General features: G+C 34.8%; 2 protein-coding genes across 3 annotated transcripts in view; one reads left to right on the top strand and one right to left on the bottom strand.

Moving 5' to 3' along the window:
- The first annotated feature begins 6,919 nt into the window (after nt 1-6,919).
- Nucleotides 6,920-8,410, top strand: LOC136814851 (maltose permease-like). Its single transcript, XM_067071282.1, has one exon. It carries the CDS (start codon nt 6,920-6,922, stop codon nt 8,408-8,410), a length of 1,491 nt encoding a protein of 496 aa, XP_066927383.1.
- A 3,247-nt stretch (nt 8,411-11,657) lies between these two features.
- The window catches only part of LOC136814436 (cell division control protein 45 homolog), a 28,258-nt gene continuing 19,760 nt past the window's right edge, over nt 11,658-20,155 (bottom strand). The window contains exons 21-25 of one of the 2 annotated variants that reach the window (XM_067070991.1): nt 19,964-20,027; nt 19,603-19,654; nt 19,121-19,197; nt 18,533-18,616; nt 11,658-11,725 (exon numbers count right to left, since the gene is read on the bottom strand). In XM_067070991.1, coding sequence (XP_066927092.1) covers nt 18,552-18,616; nt 19,121-19,197; nt 19,603-19,654; nt 19,964-20,027 — 258 coding nt within the window. In that variant the 3' untranslated portion in view covers nt 11,658-11,725; nt 18,533-18,551. Of the gene's footprint in view, nt 11,726-17,770; nt 18,617-19,120; nt 19,198-19,602; nt 19,655-19,963; nt 20,028-20,155 lie in introns of those variants that run through there. The other variant, XM_067070985.1, reaches the window with a different exon arrangement.

Genomic DNA, 20,155 nt, shown 5'->3' with positions numbered 1-20,155 from the left:
CTTTACAGATATCTGTGGGATGGCATTGGGCTCTTCCAGAAAAAATCCGTTCATGGGGGGTGGAGGATGAATTGTCCAGGGGTATTGAAAAAATACCAAAAAATTGCAATGTCCAGGGGGTAAATTCCAATGTCCAGGGGTAATTTTTTGTGTCCACGGGGTTGATTTGATGTTTGTCCAGGAGTATAACCCGTGTCCAGGGGGTTAAAAATCAAAATGTCCAGGGGTAATTCATGAAAAAAATAATATATCCTCCACCCCCATGAACGGATTTTTTCTGGAAGAGCCCATTGCGCCAAGTTTTTTCTCTCATCACGATCCAAAAAATTCCAGAAATAGTGGAAAAATACTGTAGCCCAAAATCACGCATCACATGATAAATTGTTTTTTTAATTTATAAATATAATAATTTTCTGTAAGAAGGGGGTTTTCTAAATATTAAAACTAGAATGGGCATTTATCAAAGTAACAATTAATTAACCACGATTTATCATACCATAAATACCGTTAAGATGGTATTCCGTGCACGATTCTTACAATTATCTTTACAGAGTTCCCAATTTTTTTAAAAGGGGGCGCTAAAATCCCAACAAAATCGCCTCCCCAGCCTTGGTCGACCCACCACGCTACACTGGTTCAGATGCGTCCTTATATTTCTAAAGTTAATGGAGGTCATTTGTTTAAATGTACAGTACGTAAAAAACTTTCCAGTGTAAAGTACACATTATACTTTCAGTAACCTACAATTTATAGCCTGATAGGTGATTAGCGTTTATGGTTTTGTTTTTGCGGTCAAACATTACCTTTGATTAAGATGGTATATTCGAGTGGCAACAATTGCATTCGAAAATGATTACCTTAAGGGAAGAAATTTTCGCGAGAAGAAATTTTCGCGGAATTTAATTTCGCGAATCAGAGTTTCAAAATGGCAAATTTCGCGGAATTTAATTTCGCGAATGAGCCGATTTCAAAAGTTTCACGGAATTTAATTTCGCGATTAAGAAGAAGTTATCAACTTAAATTAACTTTTAACCATCACGGAGTTATTTATATTTGTTTATATTTGATAAGAAATACACGTTATAATGCTTAAAAATCAATTGTGCCCATATTTTTTTGGTAATACCTGGTCAAAAACAACAAAATAAAAGAAGAAGAAAAAAAATCGAATTTCGCGGAATTTAATTTCGCGATTTAACAATTTTGGTGTGTTTCGCGGAATTTAATTTCGCGAATTACACCCAAATTCGCGAAATTAAATTCCGCGAAAATTTCTTCCGCGAAAATTTCTTCTCGCGAAAATTTCTTCCCTTAAGGTAGTTCACAAAGAACTACAGTATTTGCTGATGAAGTCACGTAAAATATTATGAAAACTTCAACCTAAGTAGCCGCTTCACGTTTTTATTTTAAAATTATTTGTATATTATAATTTGATTATTTTCATTTTTGATGTTATGGTTTACCGGCTGGTCTTCCTAAAAGCGATTGCATTCCAATATGAGGCAGGGCAAATTAAGGCATACTTTTGTCTATTCAACTATATATTAAGCTGTTCCATTAAAATTCCATACAGGGGGGTGGACGAACCTTTTCAAGGCAAAATAAGATTTTAAGCAATGTGTGGATACCTCCTGGAAAATGACAATGTTTGCAAAAGAACCCTTGCAAAAATCCTCTTAATACCTGATGTGAGGGTAGACGAACTAAAATCAGTCTTTTACCCCCTGGAAATGTTCGTCCACCCCCTGTATTGATATAAAATGAAATGGCCCATTACGCAAGCCTAAAAAGTTATCACGACCACGTACCAGACATCCACGTAGACCAAGTTGTAACTAGCAGAACCATCATAATGATATTTTACAGCCTAGATATCCAGGCTACTGATTGCATAGGAGGTCACATACTTCTCTGGGGCTGTCTTCAGGCTTATGTTATATCATAAAAATAAATAGTTCAAAAGTCTCAGAGCATTTGATAATTGAATTACTGTAATCTGGTAAGAGGATTTACTTTGAGCATATACTCTCAATGATCAATACTAAAACGGGCAGAAAGAAATTGAAATCAAGTTAATATGCGACGGAACATAGTATAAGAAAGCCTTGTACTATAAACGAACAAATGACATTTCCTTGTTTGTTTTTTTTGCATTACTCTCGGGTACCTAATAGCCGGGGTGGGGGGAGGGGGTGTAATAAGCAGGGGTGGTTGGAAAAATCTCAAAAAATTAATAAGCGGTGGGGAGGGGGGAGGTTGGAATAAAAATGCCCGGTGTGGAAAGTTTTCAAAAAATAATTAGTGGGGGAGAATTCAATTGACATTGCTGACATGGTAAAGACTTTTAGTGACTGAAACGGGAATCTTGTGCATTGTGCAGACTTAGCTTTAGAATATAAATTGCATACTGAATATCATTGACCTTTTCTTTTACAGCTATAAATCCATAAATACAAAAATCAAGATGGCGAGCAAAACAACTTAAATTTTCATGCTTACAATCATCAGCTACATATGATACAAGTTTGATCTAATAGCATACCGTCGCGAATCTAAAAATAGACATTGATTTTTATGTTTGTCTGAAATTCAATCCCATCACCCTTTGCGTTTATTACGCTTGCACGCAAATTACACTCAATAACAAAGAACAAGTAATAACTTATACGACTTTTGAATTAAGACGAAAAGGATTGTGGGATTGAATTTCGGTCAAATGAGAGAAGTAATAATCATGACGTTTGCATGACGAAGCGCTATTGAAAAAATTCAAAATTCAAACATTGCTAGAATCGACAAGTCGTAAAAATTAATGAGTAATTAGAAAAAATAAAATTATGATTCCCATGTGAGCAACTATGTCCAGTCTTTTGTTTTATAATGCTTGAACATAAATTTTTCATGTGACGACATTTAGAAACGATTTCGGATCTTTTGTTAAGCAATTCTTTCGAAAGGCGGCACATTTTATTAGAAGTGTTAGAGTAGGATTTGGCCCGTTTTTGGATAGACCATTTTAACGTCGGGACAATATTATTTTCTTTGAAGGTCCAAATATACGTAGACAGGGTTGTACTGTTTTTGTACTTGGCGTTGTTGATAGATTGCTTGTGTTCATTATATCGCTGCTTGAATTCTCTTTCGCTAAGGCCAATGTATGATTTCTTTTCATGGTTAGGTGCTGTAACTTCGCATTTATATACAATGAATTTGGTTTTGCATTTGTTTTGTGACGGACAGTTGCAAAGTTGGTCATTGTCTTCAGGTTTCGATAAAATCTTTTTATTGTGAGAGTTTATAATAGAACGGACGTTTTCGGTACAAGAGTAGCTCACTTTGACATTGTTTTTGTTGAAAAATGAATATAGTTTGTTTGCTTTTTGTAAAATGTTTATCCATTCCATCATTGATTTTCGTGAAGTTTTGCTTGGATATATCTAGGTAGAGTAAAAAGATGGACAGTTTTCATCCTTTTCTCGTCCCTAAAATCCTTTAAATTGAGAAAAAATGGTCAAAAATTAACGCCGCTTATAGGTAAAAATTGCTAAATTTTGGCCCTTTTCACGCCGGCCCTTATTACGCCACGAGCCCAAAAATAAGGCCAATAAGGGCCGGCTTAAAAAGGGTCGATAAGGAATATAAGAACATAAGACTTCGATGGCCAAAATATAAAGAACAAATTAAGAACATTTTCAGGCTTTGAGAACTCTAAAACACGCGATATTAAAAAAATACCTTAACGGAAGAAATTTTGGCCCGCCAATTTTAAGTTTTTTCATATTTCGTTCGATTTTTCACTATTTGGGCCCCAAACGGGTGTATTTTCAACATTTTTACCCTCATTCTGAGCCTTGAAACTCATATTCCACCAAATTAAATTTTCCATTACCGATCCGCCAAATTTTTGCACCATCCACTAAATTAAATTCCCGCACGTTAAAATTTCTTCCCTTAAACCATAGTGAATTTTTTCATATCTGGCAAGTACAAAATATAGATTTCTGCCTGATCAAGGCCTGATGTAACCAACAAAACTATGGCATACAATACATTTTCTGTTTGACCAACTTTTCCTGAATCTGATAATTATAAAATCGCAATGAAAAAAATTGATGAAGAATAAAATGAAGACTTTTGCAAAGGAGAGTATTTCAACTTTGAAGACCTTATTTACGGCGAAGAAAAAACATTTTGAAAAGATTTTTGCATTAGATGGGGTATCTTTAACCAAACTAAAAAAGATTTCTGGAAAGCTTCTTTGTCTCAAACACTATAAAGTAGTAAAAAACGACAAAAAAACAGCCTTTTGTCGATCAACCAGCAATAAACTTTGTTTGATATCTTTTGATTGAATGAATATTTTTGAAAAATCTTTTCACACTGATGATGATCTAAGATTGAAGAGTCACTCCTGTGAAAATGATCATTATACCACATTTCTACAAGAAGTTGATTTTTTTCTTCTTCATTTTTCATTTTCATTTTCCTTTTTTTTCTCAAATTTTTTACTTCATAATATTCCACTGACGAATATCTTTTTAACGAGCACAAAATCGCAACTTGATTCGAATTCTATCAAAAGTTACAGTCATTTTTGTCTCCAGCTGCAAATTATTTCGAGACAGACTTTAGTTCAATTCTTTGCGGACAATTTAAAATAAATTCGAAAGGAAAAGGTTAATTAGCTTAATTACCTGTTGAAACTTAGCTTTTTTTGTAAAAGAGGGTAATACTAATATAAAATTTTATTAACGTCTTTTTAAAGTTCACAACGTCATTTTTGTAATTAAATTCTTAATTACTCTTGACAGAATAAAATACCAAACTGTTTCTTGTTAAAAATGTCAAGGAACCTGGTTTTATCTTGTAAATCCCTTGCAAAATTTTCTGACTACATGGTCAAAGCCCCTTAAGGTATTCGCAAAATGGCGAAAATAAGAATTTGTTTAGAACAATTTTCAGCTTCAAACTCAAAAAGTCGAGAACATCCAAAGGCTTCAAAAATTTTGGATGTTCTTATAAAAAGATCATATGGAGAATGCAATGCGCGGTTATGCTTTTCATTTTGCGGTCGATGGTGTATTCGAGTGGCAACAATTTCGTCTGAAAATGATCAATTTACAAAAAAATATTTGCTGATAAAGTCGAGCAGAACAATAGTCGCTTCATTTTTGTTGTTGTTTTAAAACTATATGGATATCAAGACTGCAAGATTTGTTTATATTTACGATGTTTCTGATTTACCATCTAGTCTTCTAAAGTTATTTGCATTTAACATCTGAAGTTTATCGTGGCTTGGATCACGCGATTTACGTTTGGCTACGTTTCGAGAGATTCTTCTCCCATCATTTGGACAGCAATGTGGACGGTGTTTTCTCCAATATTCGTACTAATAAAACTTCTGATTACCCATAATTATTAAGTGTAATTTCCTTACAAGGTGTGAATGCCCATGTTACCATAGGTGTAAGGTAAATTATCTCTTGAATTTATGAGATTACTCATTACTCTGATTTCCATTTCGCCTCTCTATCTAGATGTTAGGAATCCAGATATTGGGTAGAATGTATGAAATGCTGTTAATGTGATTCTCATCCTTTAAGGAATGAATCGTCTCTGAGATTTTCATCGATTACATTTCGATTAATTTTCAGAGGTGATTTTGGCCCGAAAAAGATAATTTCCCAGGTCTGGGATTTCTCGTGATGTAAAATGGTCATTCACGGGGTGGGGTTTGTATTTCTGAAATCCCGCCCCGAGGCCTGCGATTCCTGGGGCTATTTTCTAAGCTTGTATTTTGTGCGCGTTTGGAATAAAAGAAAAGTAAATGATTAACGTTTACAAACTGCTTTTATTACCCTGATAACAGCTGTTTATAATTTTCTTACGCGCACGGCAAACCTCTGAAGGCGCTTGAAAATTATACATCTGAGAAGAATAGTCCTCCCGCGGAAAATTTTACAACAAGAATCTTGTTGTGCGCCAGAAAGTCAAAAACTAATACGGCGCACTATTCATAAACACAATCACGCAACTTTGTTGTCATCCCCAGTCCTTTTAGACTAACGCGGTCCTTACAATTCCGAGATTGCATATTCGTCAGATTGTTATGGATTAACCCATCCCTTTAGAGCTTCAGCGTGGTGGGCAGAAAACAACCACAATCTGATCTCAGGTTAGCTTTTTTCGACTCAGTTTTTTTAAAGTGCAACTTTCAAAGCAGAAAACCCTACTTTAAAAAAAAATTATATTTTGGCCAATTACCATGGTGATTATGTCCCTTGAGACATTAAATGATTTTTCATGAATAGAAAGTAATTTTAATAAAATCCGCTGGGAGTTAATCACCATGGCAATAATTTCAAAATCAGGCAAGTGATGTTCGTGAAGTAATTTATGAAAAGGTCTATATTGAGTATATTGCAGCTGTCTTCAGGAATAAGTTTACAAATGTTATATAATGAAAATAAATAGTTTAAAAGAATCAGAACAATCGATAAATTAGATTAATCTGGTAAGATATAAATATTAAAAAACAAAAATGCTTCTGGTTATTCTATTTGTCATTAAGCTGTTAGCCCAACGAAACACATTTCAATCTGGTAAGAGGATTTACTTTGAATAACGTTTTATAAAAAAGGGCAGAAAGAAATTAAGATATTGAAATCAAGTTTATATGCGACGGAGTAATGACATTTCTATGTTTTTTTTGCATGTGGTGGTTGACATGTCAAAGACCGACAGAAACGTGAAGCTTGTGTGACTAAGCTTTAAGATTAGTCCGAATCGCAGACCTTTAAAAGATAAACTCTTTTCGCTAGATGATGAGCAGAAGCCTACTTCGAAATGTAAATTGGATACTTATAATTTTTAACCTTTTCTTTTACAGCTGCAATTCATAAAAACAAAAAAAAACGAGATGGCGGGCAAACGACTGAAAGAACTTTTCAAAGTGGATGTGTACATGTTACCGGCCAAAATATGCTTCTTCCTGACGGTTGGAATAGACGGCGCTTTCAAACCATACATGGTACCATTCCTCGTTGGCGTCGGATTGAACAAAGCAGAAGCTGGTCTTGTGACAGGTCTTCGTCTACTTGGGATGACTTTTGCTGGTCCTTTATGGGGCTTCATAACCGACAAACAACAGAATCATGTGTTCATTGTCATTATTATGACGATTATGTCATTAGTTTTGGTCGGTGGTCAACCTTTGTTGTCTTTAGTGATCGGAGATAAATCGACAAACACTTGCCCTGCACCAGTTGTTATTGAAACGAAAGTGAACGTAACAAGTAATGGAATATCTCCTACCAACCAATCCGATTCAAGTATCGATTTTCGTTCTACGCGATTCCTTGTTCTTCTGTTTATCAATATCTTTGCTTCCGCCTTTGACGGTTGTTTAGTCAGCATGATGGATGCTGGTGTTGTGAAAAGAATCCTCAAATCATCAAAGAAGAAGAATTTTGGATGGAATCGAATGTTTGGAGCCATCGGATTTTCCGTTGGTTCCATTCTATCCGGATCGCTGTCCGATGTATTTCCGCATACGGACAAAGTGAACTGTTTCACTGGAGCGTTTGTGGTTTTGAGTTTGTACTTGATTGGTTTAGCGATAGCAAGTCCTTTCTTGTTCAGAGAATCGACTGAGGAAAATGAAGCTGCCGAACCTTCCGAGTTGAAAACCTTTAAAGAATCCAAGAGCAATACAATAGAGAAAGTGCCCGAAGTCGATGTCGACGAAACGCCCTTAAAAGAAATCATTTTTCAAACGTTGAAAAAATTCGAGATGATCTTATTCCTTCTTACAGTCTTTGTATTAGGTACACTCCAAGGTATCTACATTGGCTTCACAGCCTTGAGAATAAAAGAGCTGAATGGGTCCACCACTCTCGTGGGATTAACGATTGGCTTCGCCGCTTTTTGTGCCGCACCCGTCATGTACCTGGCTGCTAAGTTGATCAAATTGTTGAGAGGACCTTGGAATGCTCTTTGTCTAGCTTGCTTATCTTACGTCGTTCGTTTTCTAGCATTCGCATTCATAAGCAACCCATGGCTTTCCATACCGATCCACACGTTGCAGACCCTGGGTTTCGGTCTGGGCTTGGTAACACAGGTTTTGTACATCAAAAGGAATACAGACCCTCGAATTCACACCACTATGCTATCGATTATGAATACTACGTATTTCGGGGTTGGCTTTATTGTAGCAAATATCGTTGGTGGACAAGTCTTCAGTCGGTACGGTGGACAGGCTACTTTCACGTACTTTGGTCTGTTGGCAACAGCATGGAGTATCGTTCTATTGGTCGTAATTTTCATCAAATTCTGCAATCAACAAAAGCAACAGAATAATCTAATTACAAAGAAAGGCAATGACGAAACAGAAATGACAGCACAAGCTTAGAAAGAAGTTTTTGGTTTATACTGTAATAACATTTAGAACAAGAATAATATTTTTTTCTGGACCTTTGCGTTCAAAATGTATACATTTTAACGGGTACTTAATTAATACGACCCACTTGTGCCCGAAATATTTGTAAGTACAGTAGAAACTCTAATTAGCGGACATTCTTAAAGGTCAAATCCTTATAAAAAAATTTTAGAAAGGCGGACAGTCATTTAACGGATACTCCAATTTGCGGATACTTTCTTTTTTACGTAATATTCAAAAACTAACATTTTCCTTCCAATTAGCGGACTTCCAGGGTCAAACTGAATAATGCCCGCATTATGCCATTGAAATACAAGAAAAGAGTTTTTCATTCAATATGAAAACATGCAATAATTATTTTGAAATTGCAAATTACTTTTTTCAAGACTTGAGTTTGTGCTTCGTTGTAATCTGGGTCAGACTTTAAAAACATTTTTGACATTTTCTTACAAAAAAAGACCGCTTGAATGATATTTTGTTGTGTCCTTTTGTGACTCTGAATCTGAAGAAATTATTTAAGATCAAAGTTTTAGGTTTGCGACACCTTTGTAAGGTATAATTCTGAAATTTGACCTCATTAATAAAAAGTCTCTAAAAGGCGGACACCTGTTTTTAGCGGACACTTTAACCTGTCTCCTCGATGGTGTTCGCTAATAGTCGATATCGGATTTATATAAATGCAATGCATTCTGGTTTCTAGGGACTCTCAAAGGAATTATGATAGATCAATTATAATAGATTATAATTCCTTTGAGAGTCCCTAAAACCAGAATGCATTGCATTTATCTAAATCCGATATCGTCTATTGGAGGTTCCACTGTAGGATCATAACATCATAAATTAGTATTACCCAAAACATGTTTTTTTATAAACTACAGTTTAGTAGTTTATAAGCTGATTTTACCTATTTTTATAAACAAAACTCTTTACAGGGAATATTATTATGTAATTATACAACAATTCTAAAACCTTGAAAGACTAAAATTACTAAAATTATTTATCGCGTTAAATTGTAGGAGTCGAATGTTCTCATGACAGAAAAGAGCGTCACCCATTCCATGCATATTTGGACTACACTTTAAAGAACAATTCTATAAGAACAATGAGGCTCAAAATCTCCAAAAAACAAGAACTTTTTAAGAACAATGCTGAGCCTGAAATTACTCAATTTCAAGAAATTTAAGGGTCAAAGTAGTAAAAATTGGGTATAACGCCTAAGATACCGCAATTACATCCTATAAATAAGAACAGGATAAGAACAATTTGAGGCTTTAAGTGACAAAAAAATAGGAGCAGCCTTAGCAAAACTATACTGGTTCTTATAAAAGTGTACTCAATTTTCGGCCTTAAAAAAAAGCACTGTAAATTTGCAGGAGAAATAGCGATACTTCCAAGGTCATTTTCAACTGACTATCGGCTAATTTGCAAAACTAAATCTATTCCATATTGGTTAAATCGCTTATTCGCAAAAGCAAATCCAAGAAATATCGTCCCTTTTTTGCGTCACGTCACGTCAAATTAATCCGATTACCAATTTTCGAAAAGAAGAAAGAAAATTCTAAACAACAGACCATGACAAACGTAAATTCAGAATACAGTAGCTGTTAACAACTGTTATCGACAGTGACTGGTTATTGAGCCTGTTCTTGGGCTTCTTAAGAACCTTTAAGAAAGAGATTTCCCACTTTAAATTAAAGAAATCACGCTTCCTATTTATCCTATACTACTTAGGGTTATAAAAAGAAAAACAGACATGTTTATTAGATCACCCTGTACATAGTAGCGAGACGGTTTTCAAAAAGTTTGTCCATAGGTCACATTTTCTCTTTCATTTCTCCTCAAAGCTTTAACGCCAATCACAACCAATAGAACAAAATTCCATCCAACAGCCAGTAGACCCGAACTGAAAAATAATTGCGAACCACCATAACGACTAACGATCTGTCCGCCAACTATATTAGCAATTATATATCCAAAGCCGAAAAATGTAGTGGTTCGTATGGATAACATTGTTGTATGAATTTTAGGGTCTGTGTTTGATTTGATGTATAATACTGGAGTTACAATCATTAGCCCCACTCCAAATCCAACAAATGTACAAATCGGAATAGCCAGCCACGGGTTTTTAATATGACCCATAGTGATGAAAGACATTGCATATATGGTGCAGCATGTGAAAAATGTTCCCCAATAGCCTTTAAAAAAATTTATCAATCTTGAGGCAAGTGTCATAGACGGTAGTGACGATAGGGCGACTATAGATACAACGAAACCAGCCAAGGATGTTGGACCATTCAGTTCCTTGATTCGTAACGTAGTAAAACTAATGAGGACACCTTGAAGAGTTCCTACAATTAAAACAGTTGAAAGAAATATGATCATTTCAACGTTTTTCAATGTTTTGAATAGTAAACCTGTTAGAGATTTATTGGTTTCCGGCTTTATCACTTCGTTTGAAAATACATCATCAAAACCACCCTCCGGCTGTACGTCCAGCGCAGGCGGACGCATCTCGTGACCATATGGATTCACTTTATTTTCTGGTAATTTGAACAGGTATGGACATACTACCACTAATCCCAATAAAAAACAACTCAAAACAACATAAGCTCCAGTGAAACAATTCACATGTTCCGTATACGGAAACATGTCAGAAACAAGACCAGAAAGGAATGAACCAGCGGAGAAACCAAAGGTTCCAAACATACGGTTCCAACCAAATTCTTTTGGAGTCGGGGATGCACGTATTCTTTTTACAACACCAGCATCCACCAATGTTATAATACACCCGTCAAAACATGAAGCCAAAATATTAACAAATAGAAATATAATCAATCGAGTTGAACGGAAGTTAATAGTCGAATTGGCCTCGTTGCGTGTGGCTGATCCACTGCTTGTGGTGTTTGTTTCCAAAGGTGCAGGGCAAGTGTTTGTCCATTGATCACCGATCCATATAGATAACAAAGGTTGACCGCCTACCCATAGTATTGACATTAAAGGCCATGAGTATGAGAATCAGAACATGATTTTGTCGTTTGTCAGTAATGAAGCCCCATAAAGGACCAGCAAAAGTCATCCCAAGAAGACGAAGACCTGTCACCAGACCTGCTTCTGCTTTGTTCAATCCGACGCCGACAAGGAAGGATAATGCATAAGGTTTGAAAGCGCCATCTATGCCATTTGCGAGAAAGTAAGTAATTTTGGCAGGGAACATGTACCAATCGATCATGAAAGCTGTCGTCAATTGACCAAGTAACGTTGGGTGAGGGTCATTACTGACTGACGGCTCTATGGAGAAACAGACGGAAAAATATTTAAGTTGCCCTTAAAAAATGGAGAAGATCAAAACGTGTCGTTAAAGTTTTTGTTTTTAAATAAGAGTGAAATCGTTTGCTTACTCGTCAATTTTAATTCACAAGCTTTTTCACATTGGATTGACACTGATGTGGAGCAATATTGGTCAGAAAGAGGAAAAGAAAAACATTTTTTGCATATATTAGCATGATATAACAATAGGACCAAATCTAATTTTTTTCTTTTTATGTTTCCACTCTGATTTCGGATTTAAAAATCCGTCATCCGCCAAATTAAATTCTCGTCAAAATTAGCTTTTTCCCTGACTAAATTCCCTACGAAAAAACGTTTTCAGCCATCCACCGAAATTTCTTCCCTTAAGGTGCCCTTTTTGTTAACTAGACACAGGTATAGACCCCAACACAGTCAACCATAGAGTTGACATCTTCACCTCCCTCAAGGCTGCTAATTTTCGTGGAAGGTGATTTTCTCCGTAACTGTTGGCGAAAATAATTCCATACTACGAAGATTACCTTCCTACCTTGATTGTGATCCATTTTTCTTCACTGAAAATTCGCATCAAATTTTTTTGCGTTTGACCTAAGCAGTTACAAGCAAAGTTATTTTTTTTTAATATTTGATGTTATGTAAAGTCTTAAATAGGTAGGAAGTGTGTAATTGTCACTACATAAATATTGTTTTAAACTGAGAATGCATACATGCGGAAAAAGTCACGACATCGCTCTCACTACATATATTTAAATGTAAATGACTTGGAAAATGTCTTTAAAACAGGGGGAGGGGGTCGGTACTAGAATCCATGACATATATGAGTACTACAAGGTTTTTTGACGATTTTGACATACCCCCACCTAATTTTTGAAAAAGGAATTTTAGTACACATGTACTAAAATTTATTTTGACATTTTAGCATAGTGACCACCTAAATAAGGCTTATTTTGGAATTCGGTTCGAAGAATGCTGGTCTTTGGACTTACAAAAAAATGCCAACTCTGGTTAATTAAGCTGTCAATGAACCTGATCTATCTCTATCTATTCTAGATAAAGATTTAGAAACACTCGTCAAGACACTTTTGCTCTGCTGTACTTTAGTTATTGCAAAGATTGATTGGTTATTTTTCACCTCTAATTTACAGCTTGATATTTCTTTTCTATCCAGTTATCCATGGTTCTTTACAAAAAATAAAGCATTCAAATACGAAAACATTTTTTATTTCGTAGTATATAAAAGCAGAACAATTAAATTGAAAAAACCCAGTGGGATATGGTTTTGGAGTGTAATTTTTACACATGGAATTTTGAGTGGGGATGAAATCAAAGTCAATTCCCCAGTGGGGCTGAAATTCAAAGGTATTTTATCACAGGGGACAGAATTTTTGCTTAATTTGTGACATAGGGACGTATTTAAATCTTATATAGAGAGTTTTTATTTTATTTTTTCATTTTGCCTAAAATGGTCAGTCAATAGTTTAATTTCCTAAAATTTGGTCAGTCAATAGTTTAATTTCCTAAAATTTGGGATTTTAGTACACATGGTACTAAAATGTTTAAGGCCTTTTTTGTAATACCACCACGTCACTAAAAGTCATGTCTCTGAAATTTTAGTACCAACCCCCCTGTTTAAAACGCTGCAATACAAATTAAAATTACTCATTATCATTACAAAATTCGCCGGTAAAAAGTGACTAAAAAAACTGCTTGATGACGACGGATTGACGCTTTTTTATAAGAACATCCAAAACATTTTATGACATCAGATGTTCTTAACTTTTTGTTCTTATTTTCAGCATTTTGTGAGCTTGCAAAGCCTAAAAATGTTCTTAACTTGTTCTTGATATTTCGGCCTTCGAAGTCGAATAACCCCTGAAATTCATCAAAATTGCTCAAAATAAGGCAAAATAAAACAGATTTACACTGTCATTCGCCAAAATTAGTTCCCTCCAAAATTAAAATTTTTTAGGACTTGTCTCTCAACGGAATAGCTGTAATCTCGCTGACATGGTTTCTACATGGTAGTAAAACAAATGGAGTCTTATACTTTAGCAGTGCACGTTTTTCCTTTTATAAGAACAAACTTTATAAGAACATATAAGGCTTTGATGGTAAAAACAAAAAAATATTTAAAACAAGAAAGTGAAGAAAGAGAACGTTTTAAGGCTTTGTGGACTATATAAAACACCCAATTTCTTAAAGATCCTCGGCAGAAATTTAAGCATATTCTAAACACTACCTTGAGCTTTCATTCCAACCAAAGGATATAAAATGAAAAACCCTGTTCCCGACAATATTGTGTGTCAATCCAACAAACTAAAAACGAAAGGTAGATCACCCTCCACCCCCATACGAATTTTTTTTTTTCAAATGAATTTTTACGGGAAATTCTCTAAAATTTTCTTAGGATATAAGCATCCCTCAAACGTTTGTAATCTCTCGATCTAAGCGCCAATGGTTATAAAAAACAAGTGATACTGGAAATGGTTATGCATTTAAACATTGATATCTACGTTGAACGTTAAACAATTTCAAACACAAATGGAGTTTCTTATAACGTAGAAACTTTCAGCAGTGCACTTGAGTTTTTAAGAAACTTGAATGCTATTTAGTGCGTTAGATAAAATGCGTTTTTTGAACTGAAAAATTTTTTTACAAAAATCTGCTTGACCCATCTTTTACCTACTTTCATGCAAAAAATCAGAAAAAAACAACGATCCAATATTTCACAAAGTCCTTAAAACCCTTTTTTTAGCCGTTTTTTGGCCCAAATTTGCCCAAAAACATTTTTTTTTCTCGAAAATTGGGCTCCATCACATTCGAGGGTTTATAGTTATGCATCTTTGTGCAAAAAATCATAAAGAATGAAAGAGCTAATCTCGAGAAAAGCTAATACCTAAGTAATTGATAATGTGCTTATAAAAAAATATCGAATTTGGCCAGTTTTTCTATAAAAACACGCCAAGCAACCAAAATTTCATGTCTAAACAGACATATGCTTCAAAAGTAAGCCCTCGTGAGCAAAGAAAACATCTATCTCGTAAAAGAATTGAGTAATTTGACTAAAAACATTAATAGTGATTCTTATAGATAAACATGCGTTTTTTGAGCCAGCAAATCTTTTTGCAAAAATCTCCCTGAGCCATCTTTTACCTAAGATGGTACCCTACTTTCATGCAAAAAATCAGAAAAAGTTAATGATCCAATTTTTCACAAAGTCCAAAAAACCTGTTTTTTAGCCGTTTTTTGCCCCAAATTTGCCCAAAAACATTTTTTTTTTCGAAAATTGGGCTCCATCACATTCGAGGGTTTATAGTTATGCATCTTTGTGCAAAAAGTCTTAAAGAATGAAAAAGCCAATCTCGAGAAAAGCTAATACCTAAGTAATTGATATTGTGCTTATAAAAAAATATTGAACTTGGCCAGTTTTTCTATAAAAACACACCAAGCAACCAAAATTTCATGTCTAAACACACATATTCTTCAAAAGTAAGCCCTCATGAGCAAAAAAAAACTTCTATCTCATAAAAAATTGAGTAATTTGACTAAGAACATTGATGTATGCTTATTAATAGTGATTCTTATAGATAAACATGCGTTTTTTAAGCCAAATAAATTTTTTTGCAAAAATCTGCTTGAGCCATCTTTTACCTATGATGGTACCCTACTTTCATGCAAAAAATCAAAAAAATTTAATGATCCAATTTTTCACAAACTCCAAAAAAACCGTTTTTTAGCTGTTTTTTGGCCCAAATTTGCCCAAAAAATTTTTTTTTCGAAAATCGGGCTCCGTCACATTTTGGCCATCACCGTTTTGCACCTTTGTACCAAAAATCAAATGATTCCTATGATTCAATCTCGAGAAAAGCTGGTAACGAACGGACAGACGGACGAACGGACAGAGGTGAATTTATAGGACCTTCACCCCACCGGGGTAGGTCCAACAAATAATCGGAATATGGTTCTGACAAGCGTCGGAGGAAGGCCTTTTGCTCCACTGTTTTAGTAATGTTGATGTTTACATCTCGTTTTAAAGAATTTGTTTGGATCAGTGGGTTTATTCAACAGAAATAATGAATTTTCACAACAAATTTAACACACGCCCATTCTTTACTTTTCATGGGTTATTTTTAGCCATCACGAATCTAAGCATATCCTAAACATGTTTTTTCAATACTTTTAGCTAAAAGTCGAAGCGTAAGATACACTTTGATGAAAAATATTTTGTATATATTTTTTCTTCTGATCCTTTATATATAGCCCTTCACAAATATAGGCATAACCTAAACATGTTTTTTCAATACTTTTAGCTAAACGTCGAAGAGTACGATGCACTTTGATAAAAGATATTTTGTAGATATTTTTTCTTCTGATCACTTAATATAGCCTTCATAAACCTAGGCATAGCCTAAACATGTTTTCAATAAATAAACATGACTTTACTAATAAAGTGAAATGTGAGAGAGAAAGTCACGAAACAGTAATTTTATATCAAAAATAAAATGCCAATTTCTTTCACTTTAAACGGTAGGGACAAGGAACTACTATACGACGAAAAAAGAGGTACTCGGAAGAAAACTTTTGAGCTGCATAATATGGTAGAATTAGATATGGTAGAGTTGGAAAAAAATCGAAAAATCAACAAGCAGGGGGGGGGGGGGGGCGTTTATTAGGAACCTAAGAGTAGGAACCTAAGAGTATGATTAAAACCCGCCACGACATGGGAAATTTGTAACATAATGGGAATCGCACAATCAGGTTTCTGTAAAAACATTCTCGTTAGAATTTCAGTGCGAAAAAATAATAATTGAAAATACATCGTATTTTTTTTTCAATATTTATTTAAAATTATTATTGTGTTACACAGTATCTGATATTTTAAAAACGTTATATTTTAAATAATTGCCTCTTCTTAGCACTCTTTTGGTACTTTTAGAGTAATATTTACATTTGATATCTTTAACCCTTAAAGTGCCAATGTCGTATATATCAGACATAGGCTATGTAGGAGGGCGAAGCCCTCCTGTAATTCTTAGTTTGAGTTAGAAATTGTCATTTTTGGTCTAACTCGTATGAATCGCATTGGGCTTCATGGCCAAGCAAAAAAAAAAAAATTCAAAAGTGAGTCTTTTCAGCGAGATTTTAAGCTAAAAAGTCATAAAAAAAAACAAAATTAGTGAATTAGCGAAATAGTTTGAAGTTTTACCACCCGGCACCTCTCTATCATCCAGTCAGGTCCACGCAGCGCTATAATTTCCCTTTCTACCCCCCTTAGCCGACGCCCACCCCGCCCTTCCTAAATCGGGCGGCGCCTAAGAAAAAGGGGAGACTCTAAGCTATCCAACGGACTATGAACGAGCTTCTAACTCCTTTTAGATCCGGAGATATAAGCCTTTAAAGTTTGAACTAGCGATTTTCGTTAAAAAACTTAGAAAAAAAATGACCGTGACACTTAAAGGGTTAACAAGGGGTATCTAATGAAATTGATAAAAACTCTCCTTTCATATTAGATACTTGTACTTTCTGCTAGAGTACAAACAGAGCTCATCATTGACTCTAGGGCCTTAATGGCAGATTGGTTTGAATGTTGTTGGATGTCTGGTAATACTTTATTTAGCTTTATTGGCAAAATATCCTTTGTTGTCGATAAAGGAAACTTTACAGATTGTAAGTCGTTATCGACAACAACGGATAATTTGATAATAAAGCTAAACAAAGTATTACAAGAAATTAACGCCTTTCTTTTAACAATCTTTTACGCTAAAGGCTCTTATGTGTCTAGTTCCGATACTCAAATTTTCTTTCGGATAACGTGTTTGCACAAAAGAGGTAAATTTTAAGAGGACAGAATAAGTTGCTAAACCTAGGTTACCCATAAGTCAATGTTAGGTTGACATAAAAGTAAACAAGTTAAGAATTACATTATCAAATCCCAGAGAATGATATGATTGAGTTAGATTAAGGAAAGATCTTCGTTGACAGTCTGTCCAACTTTTGCAATTTGGAACTGTAACAGAAACAAATATTGGATTGAGTCAGAGTTTTTTTATGCATCTAACGAGCATTATTGTTCAAAATACCACTTCACTGCGTTGTTGACACCTTTGAAATAGATTCTCGAGATTCGTGTGTTCTCTCCATCACCATCATACATCAGCTGGCAAACAAGGTTGTTTCAACCTTTATTAATGTTCACAACGTCCATATAATGTTAAATGAACGTTGAAACAACGTTGTGTGCCAGCTGAGAAGGTTCAAAACTGTAAAAATGTTCACATCATCTTCAAGGTTCAGTTCTTTTAATACCAAACGAAAATCAGGGCGCGATATCATTAACATTTCCACCATAGAGGGGCGGTAGCATCACATCTTCCTTCACCCGGTGGCGGATCAAAGGGTGTAGGGTTCAAGATTTATGACAGAGAGTGTTTCTTAACCCATAATCCTTATAAGGAAATCAAGACTCTCCTTCATAAATTTCCTACAAACAAATCCAAATTTGTCCTTTAAATGATTCCTCATTTCGACGAAGTTGTATCCAATCAAAACATAGATTATCAACAACATTTCCACCATCATACAAGTCACATTTAATATCTCAATCAATGCCAGATAATATTCAAAAAGTTTCTTATTCTTATATTAACAGTGTTGGGTCTAATTTATGGCTTGTCAAAACCTACATCCAAAAGGTTAGATATTAAACCAACTACCCTGATCATTGAACCATATTAATTTCCATCACCAAGTCTTCAAGAATCCATACATAATTAAGACGATAACACTTACAAATTTGTTGAGGGATTTCTCAAGCCATGAGAGCTGCTAGATTGTCAAAGAATTTACTCCGATCTTCTGTTTTGATTTCGATCACTAAAATTGAAAAATTGAAAAGGATGTCAAAAATTATTGATCGCTTGAACTTGAAATACTTGAGTCCAAAGATAGCTGACTAAGGAAAGAATACCACAAAATGGTTTGAATCGTTGAAACCACAAAAAGCTAGGCTATTGTATTTTCTTCACCTCCCTCTTGACAAAATTACTTGTAAAAAAATTCTATATTTTCTGAAAAAAGTTTAACATTAACCTAAAATTGAAGGATAAAAATGTTCTTTGAAAACTATCAACAACCCTACTATCCTAGTGGTCCTAATCCAATTCTAATTGTGAATCAAAGTGTGTAGAAACTTGGTTTTCTAAAGTCGATGCGTTGCTCTCTTTTGACGTCAATACACTGACTGGTGTCAAGTTCAATATTTTCCAAGTAAAATTTTTGACAATTTTCTCTCTACTTTTCGCCTACTCTTTTAATTAATTAGAATATGCAGGGCAGAAAGTGGGCTAAACTAAAATAAGAGACCTTTTTGAACATTACCTGTTGGGTCAAAGAAATCATGGCGCACTCTTGACCGTGTTTTCTCACCAGCCTGCTTGAATGCTGCTCCAAAGAAACTGGAAAGAAAAAAATTAAAAAATTAAATAAATAGGAAATTGAATTGGGATATAGTCTCTCTGTTGAGGAGGTGTGACGTGCAGGTTGGTCTGGTTTTTCGGATGTAAAAATCCAGGCAGGGTCAGTAAAATTACGTGGAAAATCAAGGGTAGTCAGTAAAATGGGCTGAAAATCCAGAGTAGTCAGTAAAATGGGTGGAAAAACCAGGGTGGTCAGTAAAACGAGAGGCTGGTCCAAAAGAAAAATCCAAAGGGGTCCTGAAAATTGAAATAAAAACCAGGGGTCACCTTTCCCAAATACAACTTCTTCCTGGAATAGTCCATTAGAAAAATAAAATAATTGAACTAATTCTCAATCCCCGTCAAGGAGCCCTCTTAAAATACTTAATTATGATGAACAGGTACCTTTTGATTGAGCTCTCACCAACGGGCGGTACTCCTACCAATAAAGACATTCCTATTAAAAGAAATTGAATAAATTGAAATAAATATAAACAATTAAGAAAGTGAACTATTACGGCAGAGTCTCTTTGACTCGAACCTCTATAACTCGAATGTCTCCTAACTCGAACAAATTTGGGTTCCCCGTTCGTGTCTGAGTTACGGAGACTCAATTGTATAACGCTAAAGGAAAAGAAAGTGTAAAATTGGTTATCTGGTTCTTAGTGTATCGACGACTTAAAAATATTTTCGATATTACCGTACAATCCTTCCTGGATAATAAAGCCTATGATACACTGGGATCACTTAATAAACTGTACAATACCTTCTTCCAGGTCACTGGGTACAGCCAAAACGAACGGTAGGCTCCTTGCTTTCTTTTGTTTGGTCTATGAAAGAAAGAAAGAAAAATGATTCTTACTGAATTCAATTTTCAGGGCCGAAATATTTAGATAGTGACCATGACGACTAAAGTTATTAAAGAAAAAGAAAAACGGGATGCCATCATACGGGTGAA

The sequence above is a fragment of the Clytia hemisphaerica genome, unplaced genomic scaffold (genome assembly GCF_902728285.1).
Source record: "Clytia hemisphaerica strain Z4C2 unplaced genomic scaffold, Clytia hemisphaerica genome assembly, whole genome shotgun sequence".
Taxonomy (NCBI): Eukaryota; Metazoa; Cnidaria; class Hydrozoa; order Leptothecata; family Clytiidae; genus Clytia; species Clytia hemisphaerica.
This window is presented reverse-complemented; position numbering and strand designations above follow the sequence as displayed.